General features: G+C 45.7%; 1 protein-coding gene and 1 pseudogene across 4 annotated transcripts in view; both read left to right on the top strand.

The window, feature by feature from the left end:
* The first annotated feature begins 3859 nt into the window (after positions 1-3859).
* The window catches only part of Brf1 (BRF1 RNA polymerase III transcription initiation factor subunit), a 74123-nt gene continuing 59720 nt past the window's right edge, over positions 3860-18262 (top strand). For 2 of the 4 annotated variants that reach the window (XM_013144985.3, XM_063241053.1), the window contains exons 1-2: positions 3860-4405; positions 15587-15667. In XM_013144985.3, the coding sequence (XP_013000439.1) occupies positions 4222-4405; positions 15587-15667 (265 nt within the window). In that variant the 5' untranslated portion in view covers positions 3860-4221. The remainder of the gene's footprint in view (positions 4406-15586; positions 15668-18262) is intronic. The other 2 variants (XM_003463116.5, XM_063241054.1) reach the window with 2 other exon arrangements.
* Positions 11681-15566, top strand: LOC106026035 (SPRY domain-containing protein 4-like; annotated as a pseudogene).

Consider the following 18262-nt stretch of genomic DNA (forward strand, 5'->3'; position numbering starts at 1 on the left):
GAACTGAATCCTAGAGGAGTTATGGCTATGTTCCAACAATTCTAAAACACCCCTGAGCCAAATCACACCAAACCAGACCAAACCTAACCAGACCAGACCAGACCAGACCACACCACACCAAACCAAACCAAACCAAAACAGACCTGACCAGATCAAACCAAACCAAACCATACCAAAACAAACCAAACACAGAGAAACCTCCCCAACTAAAGGAGCAGATTCAAAGAGCAAATATAACAAAATTCTGAAGCTTGATGTGGCTGTGTTCCTTAGGTCTTTTTTTTGTCGTGGTTTTTTTTTTTTTTTTTATTGGTACCGGGGATCGAACTCATGACTGCCTGCTTGCAAGGCAGGTGCTGATGCCACTGAGCTAAATCCCCAACCTAGGTCTTTTTTTTTTTTTTTTTTTTTTTTTGTACCAGGGATCAAATTCATGACCTTGGGCTTGCCAAGCAGGTGCTTGTGCCATTAAGGTAAACCCCCAGCCCCTCTTCCTATTGTTGCTCTACTTTTAGGTGTGCTTGTATTATTTTATCAAAAAGTAAAAAAGCGCCTGCCTTGCAAGCAGGCAGTTGTGAGTTCGATCCCTGGTACTGATAAAAAGGAAAAAGGCCAAAAAAAAAAAGTAAAAAAGAAAGACATCATGGTAATGCATGCCTGTAAATCCAGCATTGTGCAAGTTTGAGGCAGAAAGATCATAAGCTCAAACCTAGCCTATCCTAAAATAAAAGGAGATGGGCCCTGGGTTCAATCTCCAGTACTGCAAAGAAAGAAAGAGGGACAGTAAAGGAGGAAAAGGAGGAGGGGGAGCCAGTGTGATAGTACTGCCAGGCCTGATAGTGCACACCTGTAATCCCAGAAGGAAGACCACTGCAAGTTCAAAGCCAGCCTGGGCCACACTGTGGATTCAAGGCTGGCCTGAACCACATAGTGAGACCCTGTCTTACTGCCTCCCCCCACAAAACAAACAAACAAAAACCAAAGTGAAATGCTCTGACCTAGCCTCCGCAGGCAGTTCTGCGGGGTGCTCCTGAGCTTTGTCTACACTGGGCACTCACTGCTGTGGTGGCAACAGAGGCTTCATGCGCAGGGAGGGGCTCCCAAACCAGTACCACCACCCCTGTCAAAGATGTCCACTGGTGATTTATATTATTTTCTTTGATCCAATAATTGTGCAATTTTGCTATTGCTAATAATTGCTATTAGCTTTTTTTTCTATTAACTCTTATTGTTGCTTGGAATTTAATTTTAGAACAGCTTGAGATCTGAAATCCATTTACCCTTTCCCTTCTCTACTTGGAAATCCTAACACTATGTAACCAGGGCATATCACCAAGTTTTGTTTAAAGGAGCATTATGGGGGGTGGGTGGCACACCAGCATGAATTTTTTTAGAGGTATTTCTAATGATGTATTGTTAACTTTAATTTTATGGGTTTTATTATATTAAACAATTTGTACTTAGTAATGTATCAGTAAGATACTAAATTTTTAATATTAGTACTTTTTTGTCTTTTACTTTTTTACTTTTTTTTGTCTTTTTGAAACAGGGTCTCGCTATGCAGTTCAGACCGGCCTTGGGCTCACTTTGTAGCCCAGGTTGGTCTTGAACTTGCAAACAATTCTCCTGCCTCAGTCTCCTAAGTGCTGGGATTACAAGAGTGCACCATCATGCCCAGCTAAACTGTTACTATTTAAAAAATATTAAAATAGGAAATTTTTAATAAAATAGTAAAATTTTTAATATATAATGAGTGTTATAAACATCACTTTTTGTTTATTTGTTTGTTTTTGGTCTTTTTCCTTTTTTATGGGTACCGGGGATCAAACTCATGACTGCCTGCTTGCAAAGCAGGCGCTTATGCCACTGAGCTAAATCCCCAGACCCTAAACATCACCTTTTAAAAAATAAAAGCACGTAATTTATTTGAAGGTGGGGAAAGTTGAAAGAAGAGGGGGAGGGAAGAAAGAAAGAAATACTCTTTATGGGGTATCTGAAAGGGAAATAGTTCAACATCAACATTTTAAAGATCAGCTTTTTATCTTACAAAATCTAAACAGTAACAGAATAAAATAAGTAGAAATAAATTCAGAATAAAAAATAACAGAATTTCTAAAAAATAAAATAAAATAAGCAGAAATAAATTCCTATGTGAAGTACAATGAAAATATAAACAAAACTCTACTATAGAAATAATCTTTGCTTCAAATATCACACTTAAGGCAGTCTACACACATGACAACAGCATGTTCCATCCACAAGTACAGCTTACACGATAGCACATTTGTTTCATTTTCCTGTCTTTTTCAGTGTGACATACTTGGCATCTTGCTCATCTTCCTGCTTTCTTTAGGGGTTCTTGTGCATTTAATAAAGCAAATTATAAATAAATAAAAATATAACAGTGCATAACCTGGGTAAAACTCACCATTTTACATTTTGACGCATGCACACACCCCTTGCTGTTCGTGGTACCAAGAAGGAGAACACTAAAATCATTTCCTGTGTTCCCCACGTGCAGCTAGTGAGATGCACAGCCAGCTCCCGTTAGGCTCCAGTACACATTTTCATTAAAAAGGTATGGTTGGAGTAATTTTTTCAACCCTCTTGTTCCCCCAAGGGTTTCCTCAATGACTTGTGTCAGAAGGGTCCTATGTGCTTGTGTTTTTCGACTCTTCGGTCTATTTCATGGAACCATCGCCAATGCCACATGGCCTTAATGACTACAATTTGATACAGTTTTAAAATATACATTAAGGGAATTCTCCATTTCAGTTTTCTCCTCCTTTTTTCCTTCACTTTCTTGACTATTGTTTGGTGAAGTGTTGAGGATTGAACCCAGGGTCTCTGCACTGAGCTACATCCCAGTCGTTACTTACTTTTTGAGATTGGGGTCTCTCTAAATTGCCCAGGTTGGGCTCAAACTCATCATTTTCCTGCCTCATCACCTTGATGTTGGGATTAATTGAGTGGGTCACCACACTCAGTGTTCTTGAGGATTGTGTCTTCCAAAGGACTAAAAATGTAGTATCATTTTATCAATTTCCTTAAAACATCCTTGCTGCTGGACACTTTGGTACATGCCTGTAGTCTAGAACTTGGGAGGATGAGGCAGGAGGATCACATGGGCCACATAGTGAGACTGTCTCAAAAAATGAAAAAAAAAATCTTACTGCCATTTCTATGGGATTGGTGCAGTTGACAAATGCTTCTGAAGGGCTCTTTTTTTTTTTTTTTTTTTTTTGAGACGGGGTTTCACTATGCTGTTCAGGCTGGCCTTAAACTTGCTTTGTTGCCCAGGCCGGGCTTGAACTCACAATGATCCTCGCACCTCAGCTTCCCAAGTGCTGGGATTACAAGTGTGTGCCACCATGCCCGGTTGCTGAAGGACTTTTGATTCAGAGCTCCTGGCCTGTCCTACAAACAAGGTCCTAATTCTCCTCGTGCCCCAACAGGGCTGGCTAGGCTGTTGAACCAGGTCGCCACCTGGACTGTAGCTGTCAGAAAGTAGGGAACCCGGGCGTGTAATCAGTTATACAGCGCTTGTGCAGCATGCGTGAGCCCTAGGTTCAATCCTTAGCCTGCAAAAAAAAAAAAAAATGGTGGGAGACAGGGCTTGGATCCCCAACCTGCTCAGCAGCCACCCACCACTCTTGCTCTTCGGCCCCCGGCCCCCGGCCCCGCCCACTGCCGGGGGGGGGGTAGTCCAGGGCAGGCCCCGCCCACCACACAGGCCCCGCCCACCACAAGGCCCATCCAGTGCAGTTTGTTGTGTCCCAGGCCGGGGCCAGCCCAGGCCCCGCCCACACCCACTAGTTCCGGCTCCGGCCTTGCGCACCGCCCAGGCCCCGCCCACCCCAGGCCCCGCCCCCCGCGCCTTCGGCTTGGGTAGTGCTGCTACTGGCCTCGCCGCCTCGCTGGCCTTCTTGCTCGTTGGTTGAGGTCCGGCAGCCACGCCAACTCTGGAGGTCGCCAGTTCGAGTCTCTGCGTCCGCGTCGCGCCGCTGCTGCGGTGCCCATCCCGGCCCTTTAGGTGTGACCTGTGGTGAGCGGGGAGGCTCAAGCATTCGTGGCGAATCTGCCACGGCGAATCTGTGAGCGCGGCGCCGACGGCCTCGCGAGAGTGCGTACGGACGGACCAACGGGCGGACGCAGCGGGGCGAGCCTAAGGCCGGGAGCGATAGCCGGACATCAGGGGACCGGGCCGGCGGCTGCCTCGCCATGACGGGTCGCGTGTGCCGCGCTTGCGGCAGCACCGACATCGAGCTGGACGCAGCGCGCGGCGACGCGGTGTGCACGGCCTGTGGCTCGGTGCTGGAGGACAACATCATCGTGTCCGAGGTGCAGTTCGTGGAGAACAGCGGCGGCGGCTCGTCCGCCGTGGGCCAGTTCGTGTCGCTGGACGGTGGGTTGGCGCGCGGGGCAGGCGGGCGGCATGGGTACCCGGGGCCCTCGTAGTCTCCTGCGATCCCGCTTGGTTCCCGCTGGTTTCCTCCCGGTCCCTCTGCTCCCTCCTGGCGTCTGCTGGTCCTCTGTGGTCCCTCCAGGCCCTTCTGTTGCCTGCAGTACCCTTTGGCCCCCTCTGACCTCCCCGGCTTCCCCTGGTCCCTCCTGGTGTCTGCTGGTCCCCTGGCGAGTTTGCCTGGAGCCCACCTTGCCTATTCTGCGCCTGCCAGCTTGGGCTCGCGTGGGTTTCCTCGCTGTCCTTGCCTCCTAGGGTATGTGTCGGTCCTGAATCATCCTTGCCCTATCACAGAAGCTTCTTTACTGTTGAATGCTGAGGATGTTTTACGTATTTTACTTTCACAAGACTGCGTGATGTATGGGATTCACGGAGCAGAAGTTACTCATTTTGATGCACTCCAATTTACGCATTTTTTTCTTTCCAGGTCATATTTTTGTTATCATAGCTAAGACTTCTTTGGCTAACTTTCAGTGGTCGGTCACATTTGTTTTCTAAAAGCTTATTTGTGTTTTACATTTTTTTTTTTTAAAGTTTTTGGTGCTGGGGATTGGGCCTAAGGTCTTGGCATACTCAGTGCATACTCTTGTCAGTGAGTTGCACCCCTAACCCCTCCTGCTGAGTTACGCCCACGTTGAGTTAGTGTCCTAGAAAGTGCGATGTGTAGCTGAGGTTTGTCCTCTGTATGTGGATGGCCCTGTTCAGCGCCATTGGTTGGAAGCCTGGCCTTAGTTGCCCTTGCTCCTTTGGCAGAGAGCACTGGGGAGGCAACTGAATGAGTCTTTTTCTATGACCCTCTTTATTTCTGCCATTTCTGTTGTCACTACTGCACTGTCTTGTTTATTGTTGTTTTATATTGTCTTGAAATCAGATATTGTAAATCCTCCAATTTTGTTCGTCCTCTTCAAAATTGTTGCAGCTTTTGTAGTCACTTTCTTTTTTCCTTTGATTTTAGAGTTTTTGTATATATGTAAAACCTACCTTTTAATAAATTGCATAAGCTTTCTTGACAAGCTGGGCAGGAGGATCACCATGAATTTGAGACCACCCTCAGCTACAGTGAATTCAAGGCTAGCCTGGATAATAGTGGACTCCTCCCTCAAAACAAGCAAACACACACACACATCTTTTTAAATTTTGAGTGTTTTTTTTTTTTTAAGCCAGTCAAATTTAGCAATGGGGGGGGTGGTATTCCAACTTTAATGACACTAATGTTAATAAGTTCTGATAACCCACTTCCATCGGACCAGCCAAATTTTGAGTGTTTTAACAATTTTATTATGCTATCTTCCATTCTGTGAACATAACATTCCATTCATTTAGCTTTTCTTTAAAATACCTGTCAGTGTGTTGTGGCTTTGTAACTCCTGTATATTTTTTATATGTTACACACCTATATAACATTCGAAACCTATCAGTTGTTCTTTGTTTTTTTTTCCTTCCTTCCTTTTCCTTTTCCCTTTTTTTTTTTTCTTTTCTGTCCCAGGGTTTGGCACAGGATAAGAAGTGCTGCTGTCATCACTGAGTTATACCTCCAACCCCACGTGGTTGAACTGTGTGCTGGGCTGTTTCTGTAATCTTGTTAAACTTGCTGGTTAGTTCTAAGAGTTTTTTATAGCTCTTTGGGATTTGGTGTAGACAAACCTAAATACAGACTATTTATCTTTGTTTTGTTTCTCCTTTTTTGTCTTCCAAGAGACATTTTTCCCTCATTTCCCATCTTGACAGATTTAGCATCTTCCATTCGGTGGAATTTTTTCCCCCAAAAAATCCATTTTATTTCAAGGAGAAAAAGAAGAAAAAAACCTAAAAATTCAAAACACATCAATCCAGGGATTCAAGGGAATGTTAATTGTGGGTTTCTGATACCTGTGCTCTATCAGTAAAGTTGAGAACTTCCTTTTTACTCAGTTTGCTGAATTTTTACCATGATTGGATGTGGTTTTTTAAACTTTTTATCCGTACCGGGGATCAAACTCAGGACCGCCTGCTTGCAAGGCAGGTGCTTATGCCGCTAAGCTAAATCCCCAGCCCCATCATGGCTAATTTTTTTGATGATCTTTTTTCTTTCTGTGGTGCTGGGGCTCAAACTTAGTGCTTTGTGTGTGTTTCAAGTGTGCTGTACCACTGAGCCATATGTCTACCCCTAGTGTTGCTGATGTTCGAATGCCAAACCTGCCTCAAGTTTCTGGAATAAACTCACTTGGTCGTAGGCTGTTATTCTTTGTATCATGTTGCTACTGTAGATTAAATTTGCTAATTCTTTTTGATAATTTTTGTTTGTATTCATTTAAGATATTGGTCTGTAAGTTTCTTGAACATTCTCATTTGCTTTGATGTCAGGGGTGAGCCTTATGGAATGAGTGAGGAAAAATGGTGCTTACTATTGTTTTCTGGATGGGATTATGTCAGATGATTAGTGTTATTTCTTAAATCTTTGACATTCACTAGTGTTACCTTCTGGAGGGTTCATTTTTAGATGGTTTTAAACTTCCTTAACAGTAAGGTTGTAGTTGTATTGTAGATTGTTTTGCCTTGAGTTGGTTTTGGTAGTGGGCTTTGAGGAACTGATCCATTTGATCTGGTTGTTGAATTTATGCAGATAGAGTTGTTGGTGGCATTCCTTTGTCCTTGCATGCATGCAGGGGCTGCGGTGACAACTTTTTTCTTCTGATGTTGCTGTCTGGACTTTTTCTTTGTTTTCTTGCTAGAAGTTTATCTGTTCTGTTGATCTTTTCAAAGAATTGGCATTGGGTTTGAGTTTTCCCTTCTGCTTTTTCCTCCCTTTAGTCTGTTTAACACATTGTACCAATCCTTTTTCTTAGTGGGTGTCATCAGGACTGCTAGGACTGTGGCTTGGTCACACATTGTCTTCAGCCTCATGAAAATTGCCAAGACAGTGATGCCTACTGGAGTGTTAACAACTGAAATAAAAACAGGTCAGACGTAGAGGTCTCTGTGGAAGGGCACTTGTTAGGTGTGTCCCAGGGCCTGGTGACAGAGCCATTGCTCTCACCGTGTCCTTGGGCCATAAGGGAAGGTGGTGTAGAGCAAGTGTAGGTGAGCTGCCACTGACACACAGTGTTCAGTCTCTGGAGGAGGTATTGAACAGAAGCTCAGAAAGGTTCTAAGGTGGCATCAAGATACCTTTCTAAGGAGAGGCAGTCCAGCAATGGTTGTAGCCCCCAAGGTGATATGGGGCAGTGGGTTCTTAACTTAGGGAGTGGGGTGGTCCAGGTTTTGTCTAGGTGGGAAGTTTCATGGCAACCCTTGTTTCTCAGGTGCCCACTTGGCTTTCTCTTTCCCCATCAATGTGATCACACTGATAACTCAATTTCCCGTGCTCCAGGAGGTCCCCAGTGCCCGTTGGTCATCCTCTTCCAGTTTCATTCTGAAAGTGGAGTGTTCTCATGGAGTGGCCATTTTCCACTTTGTTTACAAACTGGAAAGTGGTCTTTAGACCATTTGTTTTCCTATGGCCCCTCATAGTGAGACCTGGGCTGGACACATTGTTTAGCAACTGCTCTTTCATAATTAACTCAGACATCAGGATAAGATAATCAGGGGCCTACAGCAGAGGGTCCTGGCTGTGGGAATCACCACTTGGGCTCCAGTGTCTGAGCCCTTTCTGAGCAGAGCCTGTGTGAAAGGAAGTGGTGAGCAGTAGAGAGGACTGCAGGCTCAGAGTGGCTGAGTGTGAGGGGACCAAGGCCTCAGCTAGTCATGAGAAGGGCTAAACCATCCCATAGGGGGTCTGAGCTCAATCCTGGCAGGCAAAGGAGGACTTCCACAAAAAATGCTCCAGTGTCTTGAGGTCCTCTGAGGCCCAGTCTGTCAGTAGATGGTGACACACATGCTTCTTCTGCCCTCCCAGGAGGTATCATGGCCATTCCTGAGGATGGGAGCTTGCATTCCAGGCTGCCTCCATGCGGTACCTACTTTCTCTGTGCTGGGAGCAGCAAACTTCTGTTACCAAAACACATATTGTTGAGTTGGGAACATTTCCTGTGGTTACCATAATTAAAAAGAAAAATTTTTTTCTTTTTGTCGTGCTGGGGATGGAACCCAGAATGTTGGACATGCTAGGTAATTGCTCTACTACTGAGATACACCCTTAGCCCTATAATCAGAACTTTTAATGGCTATAGTCTCAGCCCTTTAAGTCAGGGGTTCCCAATCCCTAGACCATGGACTGGCAATAATAGTGGTCTCCTGGAAACCAGGCCACACAGCAAGAGGTGGGTGACAGGCAAGGCAGTGAAGCTTTATCTGTATTTACATCCATTCACGTTTCTTCCTGAGCTCTGTCATATTGGCAGTAGTATTAGGTTTTTATAGGAGCACAAGCCCACTGTGAACTTTACATATGGAGGATCTAGGTTGCGTGTTCCTCCAGAGAGGTGGGTTTTTTTTTTGTACTGGGGATCGAACTCATGACCTTGCGCTTGCCAGGGAGGTGCTCCTTCAGAGAGTCTTAATACCTTATGGCTTGAGGTGGAGCTGGGGAGCAGCTGGAAATCCAGATGAATATGAGCACAGAGGTTTGACTGCACAGAGACAATAATAATTCAGTTGCTTGCAGACTCATCTCAGTCCCAGTTTCTGAGTGGTAAATGATAATGAAGCTGTATCTGGTGGCTGGCTTCATAGTGGCAAGGGAGTTGATGCCCCTCAAATGTACAGCTGCATCTGGTGGCAGCTCTAAATGTGAATTTATTTTAGAAAGTTATTTTAGTCTATGTGTGGCCCACCTCTTTGTCAGCACTTCTTTCTTGCACTCCACATTCTTAGTTATTTCACAGGTAAGCCTACCACATAACCCTGGCCAAAATGAGTAAAACACACATCACTGGAGAGCTTCTTTGAAAAGAGGAAAAAGACCCAATGATGAGACAATGAAAGACTCAAAGACTGCAACAGAAAGAAAGCTGCATTTGAAAGAAGATACCAAGATTCCTGCTTAAATTATTGCAGGAGGTATTTCACATCCTCCAAGCCTGCTTGTATAGTATGTGGTGATAACTATCTAATGAAGCCATAAACCTTCAATACTGCTTTGCCACATGGAGACAATGCACCCTGCATAAAAGACCAGGCTTTGAAGTTTTTCAAAAACAGTGTAGAGCTGGGCATAGTGGCACATGCCTATAATCCCAGCAGTCCCAGCACTCAGGAGGCTGAGGCAAGAGGATCCTGTGGAGTTCAAGGCCAGCCTAGGCAACAAAGTGAGTTTATTTATTTATTCATTAGTTTTTTTCCTTTTTGAGACAGGGTCTCCTATGTGGCTGGCCTTAGGCTCACTTTGTAGCCCAGGCTAGTCTTGAATTTGCAATGATCTGTCTGCCTCAGCCTCCCAGGTGCTGGGATCACAGGATCGCACCACCATGTCCAGCTAATAAAGTGATTTTAAGACCAGCTTGAACTGCATAGTGAAACCCTGTCTCAAAAACAAAACAAAACAAAACAAAAACAACAATGTTCACAACAGAGAGAATTTTGTTTATTTATTTTTTTGAGACAGGGGCTCACAGTGTAGTTCAGGCTAGCCTCAAATTCCCAGTGATTTTCCTGTCTCAGCCTTCCTAAGTGCTAAGATTATAGGTGTGCATTCTTGTGTCTGGCTCCCGAAGCAATTGCTGAAGCCCAGGGCTTCATCTTTTTTTTTTGAGACAAGATTTTGTTATGTAGTTTAGGTTGGTTTTGAATTTACTGTGTAGAGAGAGTAATCCTCCTGCCTCAACCCCCAGGTGCTAGGATTACAGGTGTGTACCAAGTTGCCCAGTTTGAGAGCATAATTTTTACTGGCTAGCTGCATTGCAAAAACTAAAAAGCCTTTTACTACTGGTGGTTAAGAGTTGATTTTGCCTGCTGCTAAGGACATTTATCATGGTCTTTTAGGAGTGCCTGTAGTTCAAAAAATGGCACATGTTCCTCCTTCATCTAGTACCAAAACTAGATTAATTGCTGAAATAACAGAAGATATGTAGGCAATTGGGTACATAACCCGGGTAGATGAATCTACTGATGTGGGCAACAATGCTGATTTTTCTGTGATGTATTTTTTTGGAGGATGCACATGAGGATATGCCATATGTACTTTTGTTACCAGTCTATACCACAGCTGCAAAAGTTTTATTTATTTATCTTTGTTTTTTATGTTTTTGAGACAGGGTCTTGCTGTGTAGTTCAGGCTGACCTTAAGTTCACTATGCAGCCCAGGCTGGCCTCAGACCTGGAGTGATCTTCCTGCTTTATGTAGAACTTTTCAAGCCCTTGGATGTCAGAAAATCAAAGTGGTCATTTCATGTTGGTACATGCACCAGTGTCTCCGCTTAAGAGGAATTTCACGGCATCCACACAAACCCCTTGGTCAAGTTAAATGAATGCACAGGTTATGAAAGTTGTTGTTCCCAAGTTGGAAGTGGTGCTGAGAAGAGTGGAAGATGGGGCTGTGGCCTCCCTGGGCACTGAGGCACATGGATCCTAGGTGTAGGATGTTGCCTTATCTGCACTGCACAGTAGCTGGCCAATTATACACCCCTGCAGTCTGGGTACATCCCTCCCCAAAAGACCATTCTCTGGACAGCCTGCACTTGCAGGTCCTTTCCCACTGTTCAGGAGGGTATGGACTTGGCTGGGCCTATCTACATGGGACTTCTGGCCCATGTTATAAAAAGTAGCAAATGTATTTTGAAGCAGAGCACATCTAAACGTCAAGCATTCACAGTTGGCAGTTTCAGCCAGAAGTCACACTTGGGCTTGCTTCTTTTTTACTTTGGGGAGTCCACAGGTATCTGTTAGGGTTTGCTAGAGGAACAGAATCAATAGGAAATATATAGCTAATTATGAAAGGGATTTATCTCATAGGCTCACAGAATCATAGGTGAGAATAGTCCACAAGGGCAAGGGGATCTAGAAGCATAGCTATGTTCCAGAAGCTGGAATCCTCAAGGATGGGATCAGGTGTGCAGCATCAGCCTGAGTCTGAAGCCTGGAAGCTACCTGGAGAGTCAGTGGTGTGAGAGTCTATTGAAAGGCTGAAAAGTTTGAATCTCATATCCACAGACAAGGCAGCAGCATGACACCTGCTAGAGCAGAGTGAAGCCTTAAAGCATGGTCTGACTTCCCCCTTCCCCTTTTGATCCATCTGGCTGCAAGCCTGTTATTACCCGTGCCACCCACAGTCAGTGTGGTCTCTATCTCGGTTTGCTGGCCTACATGGCAGTCATCTTTGGAAAGCACACAGTCAGACACAGCCAGCGGTGTGCTTCACTAATCTGCTAGATGTCTCAGTCCATTCAAGTTGATCATCAAGATTAACCATTGTGCTATGACCTTAAATCTTAATGTGCAGAGATTGGCTAAGTACTTTTTGTATTATCTGTGGGTGTTTTTTACTGTGTGTATGTTGTGGAGGAGCAAAAAGTCAGGACATTGTTTCCAGAGCAAGTGCAGCAAGAGGAGCCTCTGACAGGGCAGCCTGGTGTTGGGGAGACGTAGTGAAGGTGAGAGTGAGAGAGGACAATAAGGGACAAGGGAGGGCAGAGGAGGTCAAGTGGCACGTGGAGGTGGCAGCAACTGGGCAGTAGAATTGGATTGCAACAGGTTGAGGGGTGAGGAGATTGCATAATCTGAAGTCACTGATCTTACTTAATGTGGCATCTCTCCATAGTCCTGTCCTGTTAGAAAACCCCTGGCTTCCCTCTGTCACAGTCTGAGCAGGGACAGGGGGCTGGAATAGTAACCATTGCATCCCTCTCTTGGTGGACTTGAGGGTTTAGATTTTCACCGGTGTCCTTTTTCTAGCATAGTTATTTGACTTTTATTAAAAGCATGTATCCATTTGAACAGGGCAGTTTTTTCTTTATTTAAAAATGTGCACGTTTCTGGAGCTTGTGCCTCTGGGCAGCAAAATGGTGGGGGGTTGCTGGCAGGGAATTCTGGAGAGGCATCAGTTTCAAAGTGGAAGGAAAACCACCCACAGCTCTTTGGCACACTTCAAAGGTGACATAGGTGTCAAATGTGGTTTGGGGGGATTGGAGCCCACCAAGCTACTCCTGAATATGGTGTGTTTCCAGAAGTGGGCAGTGGTGTTGATAAACACAGTAGTCGCTAGTGGCAGACCCTACCAAGAACGACAATGAAGTACCCCAGGAATTCTGGACCGGAGTGGGCGTGTCCTGGCTTAGCTGCATCTTCGTTGATGATTGTTCATGGGTGTTCTGTGCCCAGGATAAATGGCATACCATGTTGGCCATGGAGAAAGCCCAGTTGAGGCTGTCAGGCAGCCAGAGAAGGTGAGGCTGCTGTTGGAGTATGAGGCCAAGAAGCTGAGCCTGGTTGATGTGAGCCAGGTCTCTGTGGTCTACACATTATTGACAGGTTTCTGGGGACCAGTGGTTCCTGCTTGTGTTCTTTGGGGTGGAGAGTTGCTGACTCATTCAGGCTTTTGTGGTACCTGCGGGTCTCTAATGTGTCCATTACAGGAGTACCTAATTACACTGTGTTCAAAGTGTCTGAAACTGGTTTCCTTTGTTTCAAGCAATTCTAGCTCCCAAAGTTCCTGTGTATTATAGTAAGCCATCTTCCCTACCTTTTGAAAACTAGGTATATAGCTAAGCTTTCCCCTAAAGTACCCCCAGTCTTCTGGGCGACCAGGGTGTATTTCCCTGTCTTGCTTTCTTCAGTCTCTCTGCTGCCTCCCCATGCCCAAGCCTTTCTGAGACCCTTCAGTCCTGTAGTCTTGTCTTCCGGCTGTGTTTGAATTATGTATTCTTTACTGTATTACTTCTCCCTCTTTTTACCCACATGTAACTTGTTTTGGGAGCTCTACCAAATCACTCTAGAGTAAATAATTTGTCTCTCCAGCTGGACAAGTGGTACAGTCAGTGACTTGGACCTTTTTTTTTAACAACTCCTGCAGTGTGTGGACTCTAGTTCCCTCAGTGCTTTATTGTCTCAATGGGTCTGAGTGAGAACACAGTCCACCTTTCCTAGTATCTCAGTGTGTAGGCCTTCAGCCCACATGGCTGCAGCAGCCCTCATCCTACGTCCACTTCCATTCATCTGTACACCTGTGACACCGAGCTAACTCATCAGTTCATACTGTGACCGAAGGGAAGACACTATGGGGTGTCTAGGGGATTACAAGCTTTATTCCTGAGAAGTTTCACTTAGTATCTGCCACAGTTGAGACTTCTAGAGGAAGAAAAAAGACGTGAGGTTTTTTTTTTTTTTTTGTCTTTTTCCTTTTTATCGGTACCAGGGATCGAACTCATGACTGCCTGCTTTCAAGGGAGGCGCTTATGGCGCTGAGCTAAACCCCCAGCCCAAGACGTGAGGTTTTACTTCGTCCATTTTTGGGTCTCTTTAGAGTCAAGCCCCCCTCCCCTTGGCAAAGGAATATACTTAACCTGAAGCATTAATTAGGGGTGGGGGAAATCCTGGTGGAGTAAGTGAATATGTGCATGGAATACAGGTTGTGTGGGCTATCTGTGCCGTGGTTCTGTCTTACTCTACTTTCTATGATGTTGATGAAACAGGATACCTCTAAAGGAAAAAGAAAATGACTGGAATTAGCAAGAATAACAATTTATGTGATTAAAATTTGAACACAAGAACAAAGAACAGTTGGAGGGGAGCATGTGCTGGAAATAGGCTTGCTGAGGTGTGGTTTTTCTTGTCTAGAAACTACGGAGTATATAGTGAGTTTCCTTTAAAAGATTTCAAGTATAAAAATTTTAAAGTTTAAAACAACTACCATGCACAAAACAAAAGAGTAGGAAATGCTCATAGCAAGACCTGTGTTGGCTTCTGCAGAACCCAGAGTTAGTATATGGGTGTTTGCAGCTCCCCATTCCTGGTCAAGGCCAAGTAGGCTGCACAGGTAGAGTGGTCTTCCTGGGTGTTGGTCACCTCGAGCCTCTCTCCTGGGTTCCCCAGTGTGACTCTGCCTCACTTGGGTCCTTATGCTCAGTTCTTAGGAGAACATGCTGCTGGGTCCTACGCCAGCTTCTTGAAGGCCACTGGCTGTGTGGTAGCTTTTTTTTTTTTTTCTTTACAAGTGGACTTTTAACTTGTGGCAACTTTTTATAGGAGGAACCACATTCCTGCACATGTTACCAGTGCAGGTTCTGAGCTGTACCTGAAAGGTCTGTGTTTTTGAGCTTGGGGCTAGTCCCAGCTGAGATGTGAGGACTCCTCACAACAAGCTAGCCTTGTAACCATGTTAACTGGAAGGAGCAGCAGAGGGACACAGATCAGCTCTACCCTCCAAACCCAGTTTTATTCACAGATAAGCCAGTAGCTGTGCTTGTTCTGTGCTGGAAGGTGCCCCATGACTGGTGCCAAGGTCCTATTTATAGGTGGCCAGTAGTGCATGTCCCTAGACCCAGTTACTTTTACACTTTCCTTTCTTTCTCACCTGTGTTCCTAGGCCCTGCATCCCCACTGTACGGCTGAGGCTGCGTGCAACCCGTATAGCAGAACACTCAAGTCCTTATCTGTGTCTTGTTTCAGATGTGTTGGCTCCTGTGGCAGGTGCCAGAGGCCAATGCCTGTGGGTAGGGGTACATATCAGCTGCCCCACCTGAGTTTACACCACCTGGCTTACTCATTCCTTCCTGGGCTTCTGAGAGGCCAGGCTTCTATGGTGTGGTCCCAGCACTGAATGCCTGCAGGGCAGAGAGTGGTGGGCCATCCCAGAGTTACTGTCAGTTGGCAGAGTTCCAAACAGAGTGCCTGGGGACTTAATTGAGACCGTACTGTACATAGGAGCTCTCCCAGCCTGCAACCCTCTGGAAGAGGTGGTGCAATAGTGGGTAGAGACTTGGGTGGCTAGCTGTGGTTCCTCCCCTCTAGGATCCCTTGCTACAACTCGGAGGCAGCGCTATGGTCTCAGCTTGCAGTGGGGTGACAGCAGCCCACTAGGATTCCTAGTATGTTAGAAGCATGATAGGAACTTACAAATAGGCGTGGTCCATGCCTGAAGCAGAAAGGCTCTCCAGCTGCTTGGTGATCTTCCCTAAAGGGTTCCTGGACCCCATTTTGTTCTGTGTGCTATGAGAGGGCTGTGTGGATCTTCTCTGCTAGGGTCTGGCTAACCAGATTCTTCTGTATTTCCAGGTCCTGGCAAGACTCCAACCCTGGGTGGTGGCTTCCATGTGAACCTAGGAAAAGAGTCAAGAGCGCAGACCCTGCAGAATGGTAATACTGTGAAGGCCTCTGACCTTGGTGGGACTAGGGTTGATGGTGCATTAGATGATGAGGGGTTGCAATGTGGGGTTAAAGGGTGAGAACACACAAGGCTTCACCTACTACTTCTGGTCCTGCTGCATCCATCCACCCAGGCTTGGCTTTACCTTGTGGCCTGCCACACCCTGCTACCTTCTAAACCCAGGGTTAGTACACTTCTGGGAGGAACTGCTCCTTTGTTGCTTCCACCATTATGCGGTCCTTCCTGGGCATTCCTGTAGTTCCAGTGCCACTTGCAGGTCCCTGGACCCTGCTACATTTGTAACTGTTTGCTCTTGGTCTTTGTCAAGATGAATATAAAAACAGCAAATTTGTAGCACTTTGACATGGCAGTGATGTTTTCATTGTATTTATTTAACTGGCTGGATACATGCAAGTCTTTTATAGATATTTGATTTGCAGGAAATTTTCTTCCATTCCATGGGCTGTCTTTTCAGTTCTTTTTTTTTCTTCTGGTACTAGGAATTGAACTCATGACCGTGCACTTGCCAGGCAGGCATGTGTGCTACTGAGCTATATCCCCAGCCTCTTTGCAGTTCTTTTTTTTTTTTTTTTTGTCTTTTTTCTTTTCATTGGTACCAGGGATTGAACTCAAGACTGCCTGCTTGTAAGGCAGGCGCTTATGCCGCTGAGCTAAATCCCTAGCCCCACTCTTTGCAGTTCTTGATGGGGTTCTTTGAAGCACCAGGATTTCCTTCTGGGAATGTCAGTTTCTCCTTTCATTGCCTGTGCTTTTGGTGTTGTAAGTAGGGAACATTACCTGATTGGGTCTATATCACAGAGATCAGTGCTCATGTCTGCAGTTTCATGGTGTCAGCCCTCATATGTAGATTCTGGTCTAGTTAATATGAGCATGTGGCATAAGCAAAGGGTCCAGCTTCCTTCTTTGCATAGATACCCAAGATTGTTTGTGGAAGAGATTCTACTTTCCCAGTTGGCACCCTCCAGCTACTCTTATTGTGAATCTTATTTCCACATTGTCTGTTCTTTGTTGTTGTTGCGTGTTTTTTCTTTGCAGTACTGAGGATTGAACCCAGGGGCTTGCACATTGCTGGGGAAGTGCTCTACCACTAAGCTATATCCTCCCTTTCTCTCTTGCTAAGTTGCTTAGGCTATGCTTGAATTTTTAATCCCCTTGCCTCTCTTGAGTAGCTGGGATTATTGCATGTGCCATCATGTGTAGTCAGATTCAAAGTTCTGTCTTATGGACTGTATATCTGTGCTCAGGTGCACCTTACTTTTGGATTTCAGCTTTGCAGTTGTGTCCTGCTCCTGACCCAGCTGGATAGCTTTAAATCTGAATTTGGCTTCAGAGTGTGTAATTGCCTTTCTGAAAAAAATCATAGAGATGATCCAGCCCATGGGTCAATCCACGGGGTAACCACCTGGAGGAGGAACGGGGATTAACAAAGACAGGGCAGGAGACGAGAGATGAAGACAAGTTGAGGAAGTCCAATCAAGTCTTGTTTATTGAGGAAGTGGTCGCAGCTTTTATAGGGCGAGGGCGGGCCAGTGGGACAGGAAGAGGCTATGGAATGATCTCTGATGGGTCATCATCCCGTCTGTGTATGTGGCGTGAGCAGGAGAGGATCATGGTTGATGTAGGTGCACTATGTGCCCATATAAGGAAGAGGCGGGGAAGACAGCAGCGGGGCGGTTGTGTGGCTCCCTACACAGAGATTGATGAGCATGGTGGCACACACCTGTAATCCCAGCACTAGAGGAAATTGCCATGAGTTTGAGGCCAGCCTGGGCTATATAAGTGAGTTCAAGGCTAGCCTGTAGTATATAGTGAGAACCTATCTCAAAAAAAACTTTCAAAAACCCAAAAACAACAACAAAAAACCTCTTCCACAAAGATGGAAAGAAAGAAGCTGGCCATTCCCACTGTCTGTGAGGGCTGTGTTCCTGCCTTGACCACCTTGCACTCTTGAGACTCTGGATCTGTGAGGCACATATTCAAGAAGGGATCTGGTCTCTGCCTGTTTGATTTGTCTTCCTGCTGGGATGCTTGTTGGAGCAGTTTTAAGTTCCAGGCTAAACTCGGAAGAGCCCACACACTTCATCCACACCCATAGCTGGCCTTCACAGTGGGGGGCCCCTGTCACCATGAATGAACCCATACTGACGACAGCAGTGTTGGAGCCCACTGTGTGCGTCAGGGTCCCTGTCTGTCATACGTGCGGTGGTGTGAGCAGGAGTACACTGCTGTGTGTCCACCACTGTGGTGTCACGCGGAGGCCTATAGCTTTGGGTTTTGTCTGTTCATCCCTCCTCCCTCCTGTTACCTGCAACCACTGCTCTACATGGTCTCCCAGAGTATGCCGGAGGCTAGTGTCACACAAGATGTGGCCTTTTCAGGCTGACCCCTTCTAGTTGGGAATATATATTCAAACTTCCGCTATATTTCTCCATAGTTTACCATCTTATTTCTTGTTAGTGCGGAATAATATTTCATTGTCTTGAGATGGATCAGTTTCTTTTCCTTTTGTGTGTGTGTGTGTGTGTTGGAGCTCAGGCCTAGGACTTGTGTGTGCTAAGCAAGCT

Source organism: Cavia porcellus, unplaced genomic scaffold (genome assembly GCF_034190915.1).
Source record: "Cavia porcellus strain 051 isolate PalLab524CR breed Dunkin Hartley unplaced genomic scaffold, mCavPor4.1 scaffold_31, whole genome shotgun sequence".
In the NCBI taxonomy this organism is placed as follows: domain Eukaryota; kingdom Metazoa; phylum Chordata; class Mammalia; order Rodentia; family Caviidae; genus Cavia; species Cavia porcellus.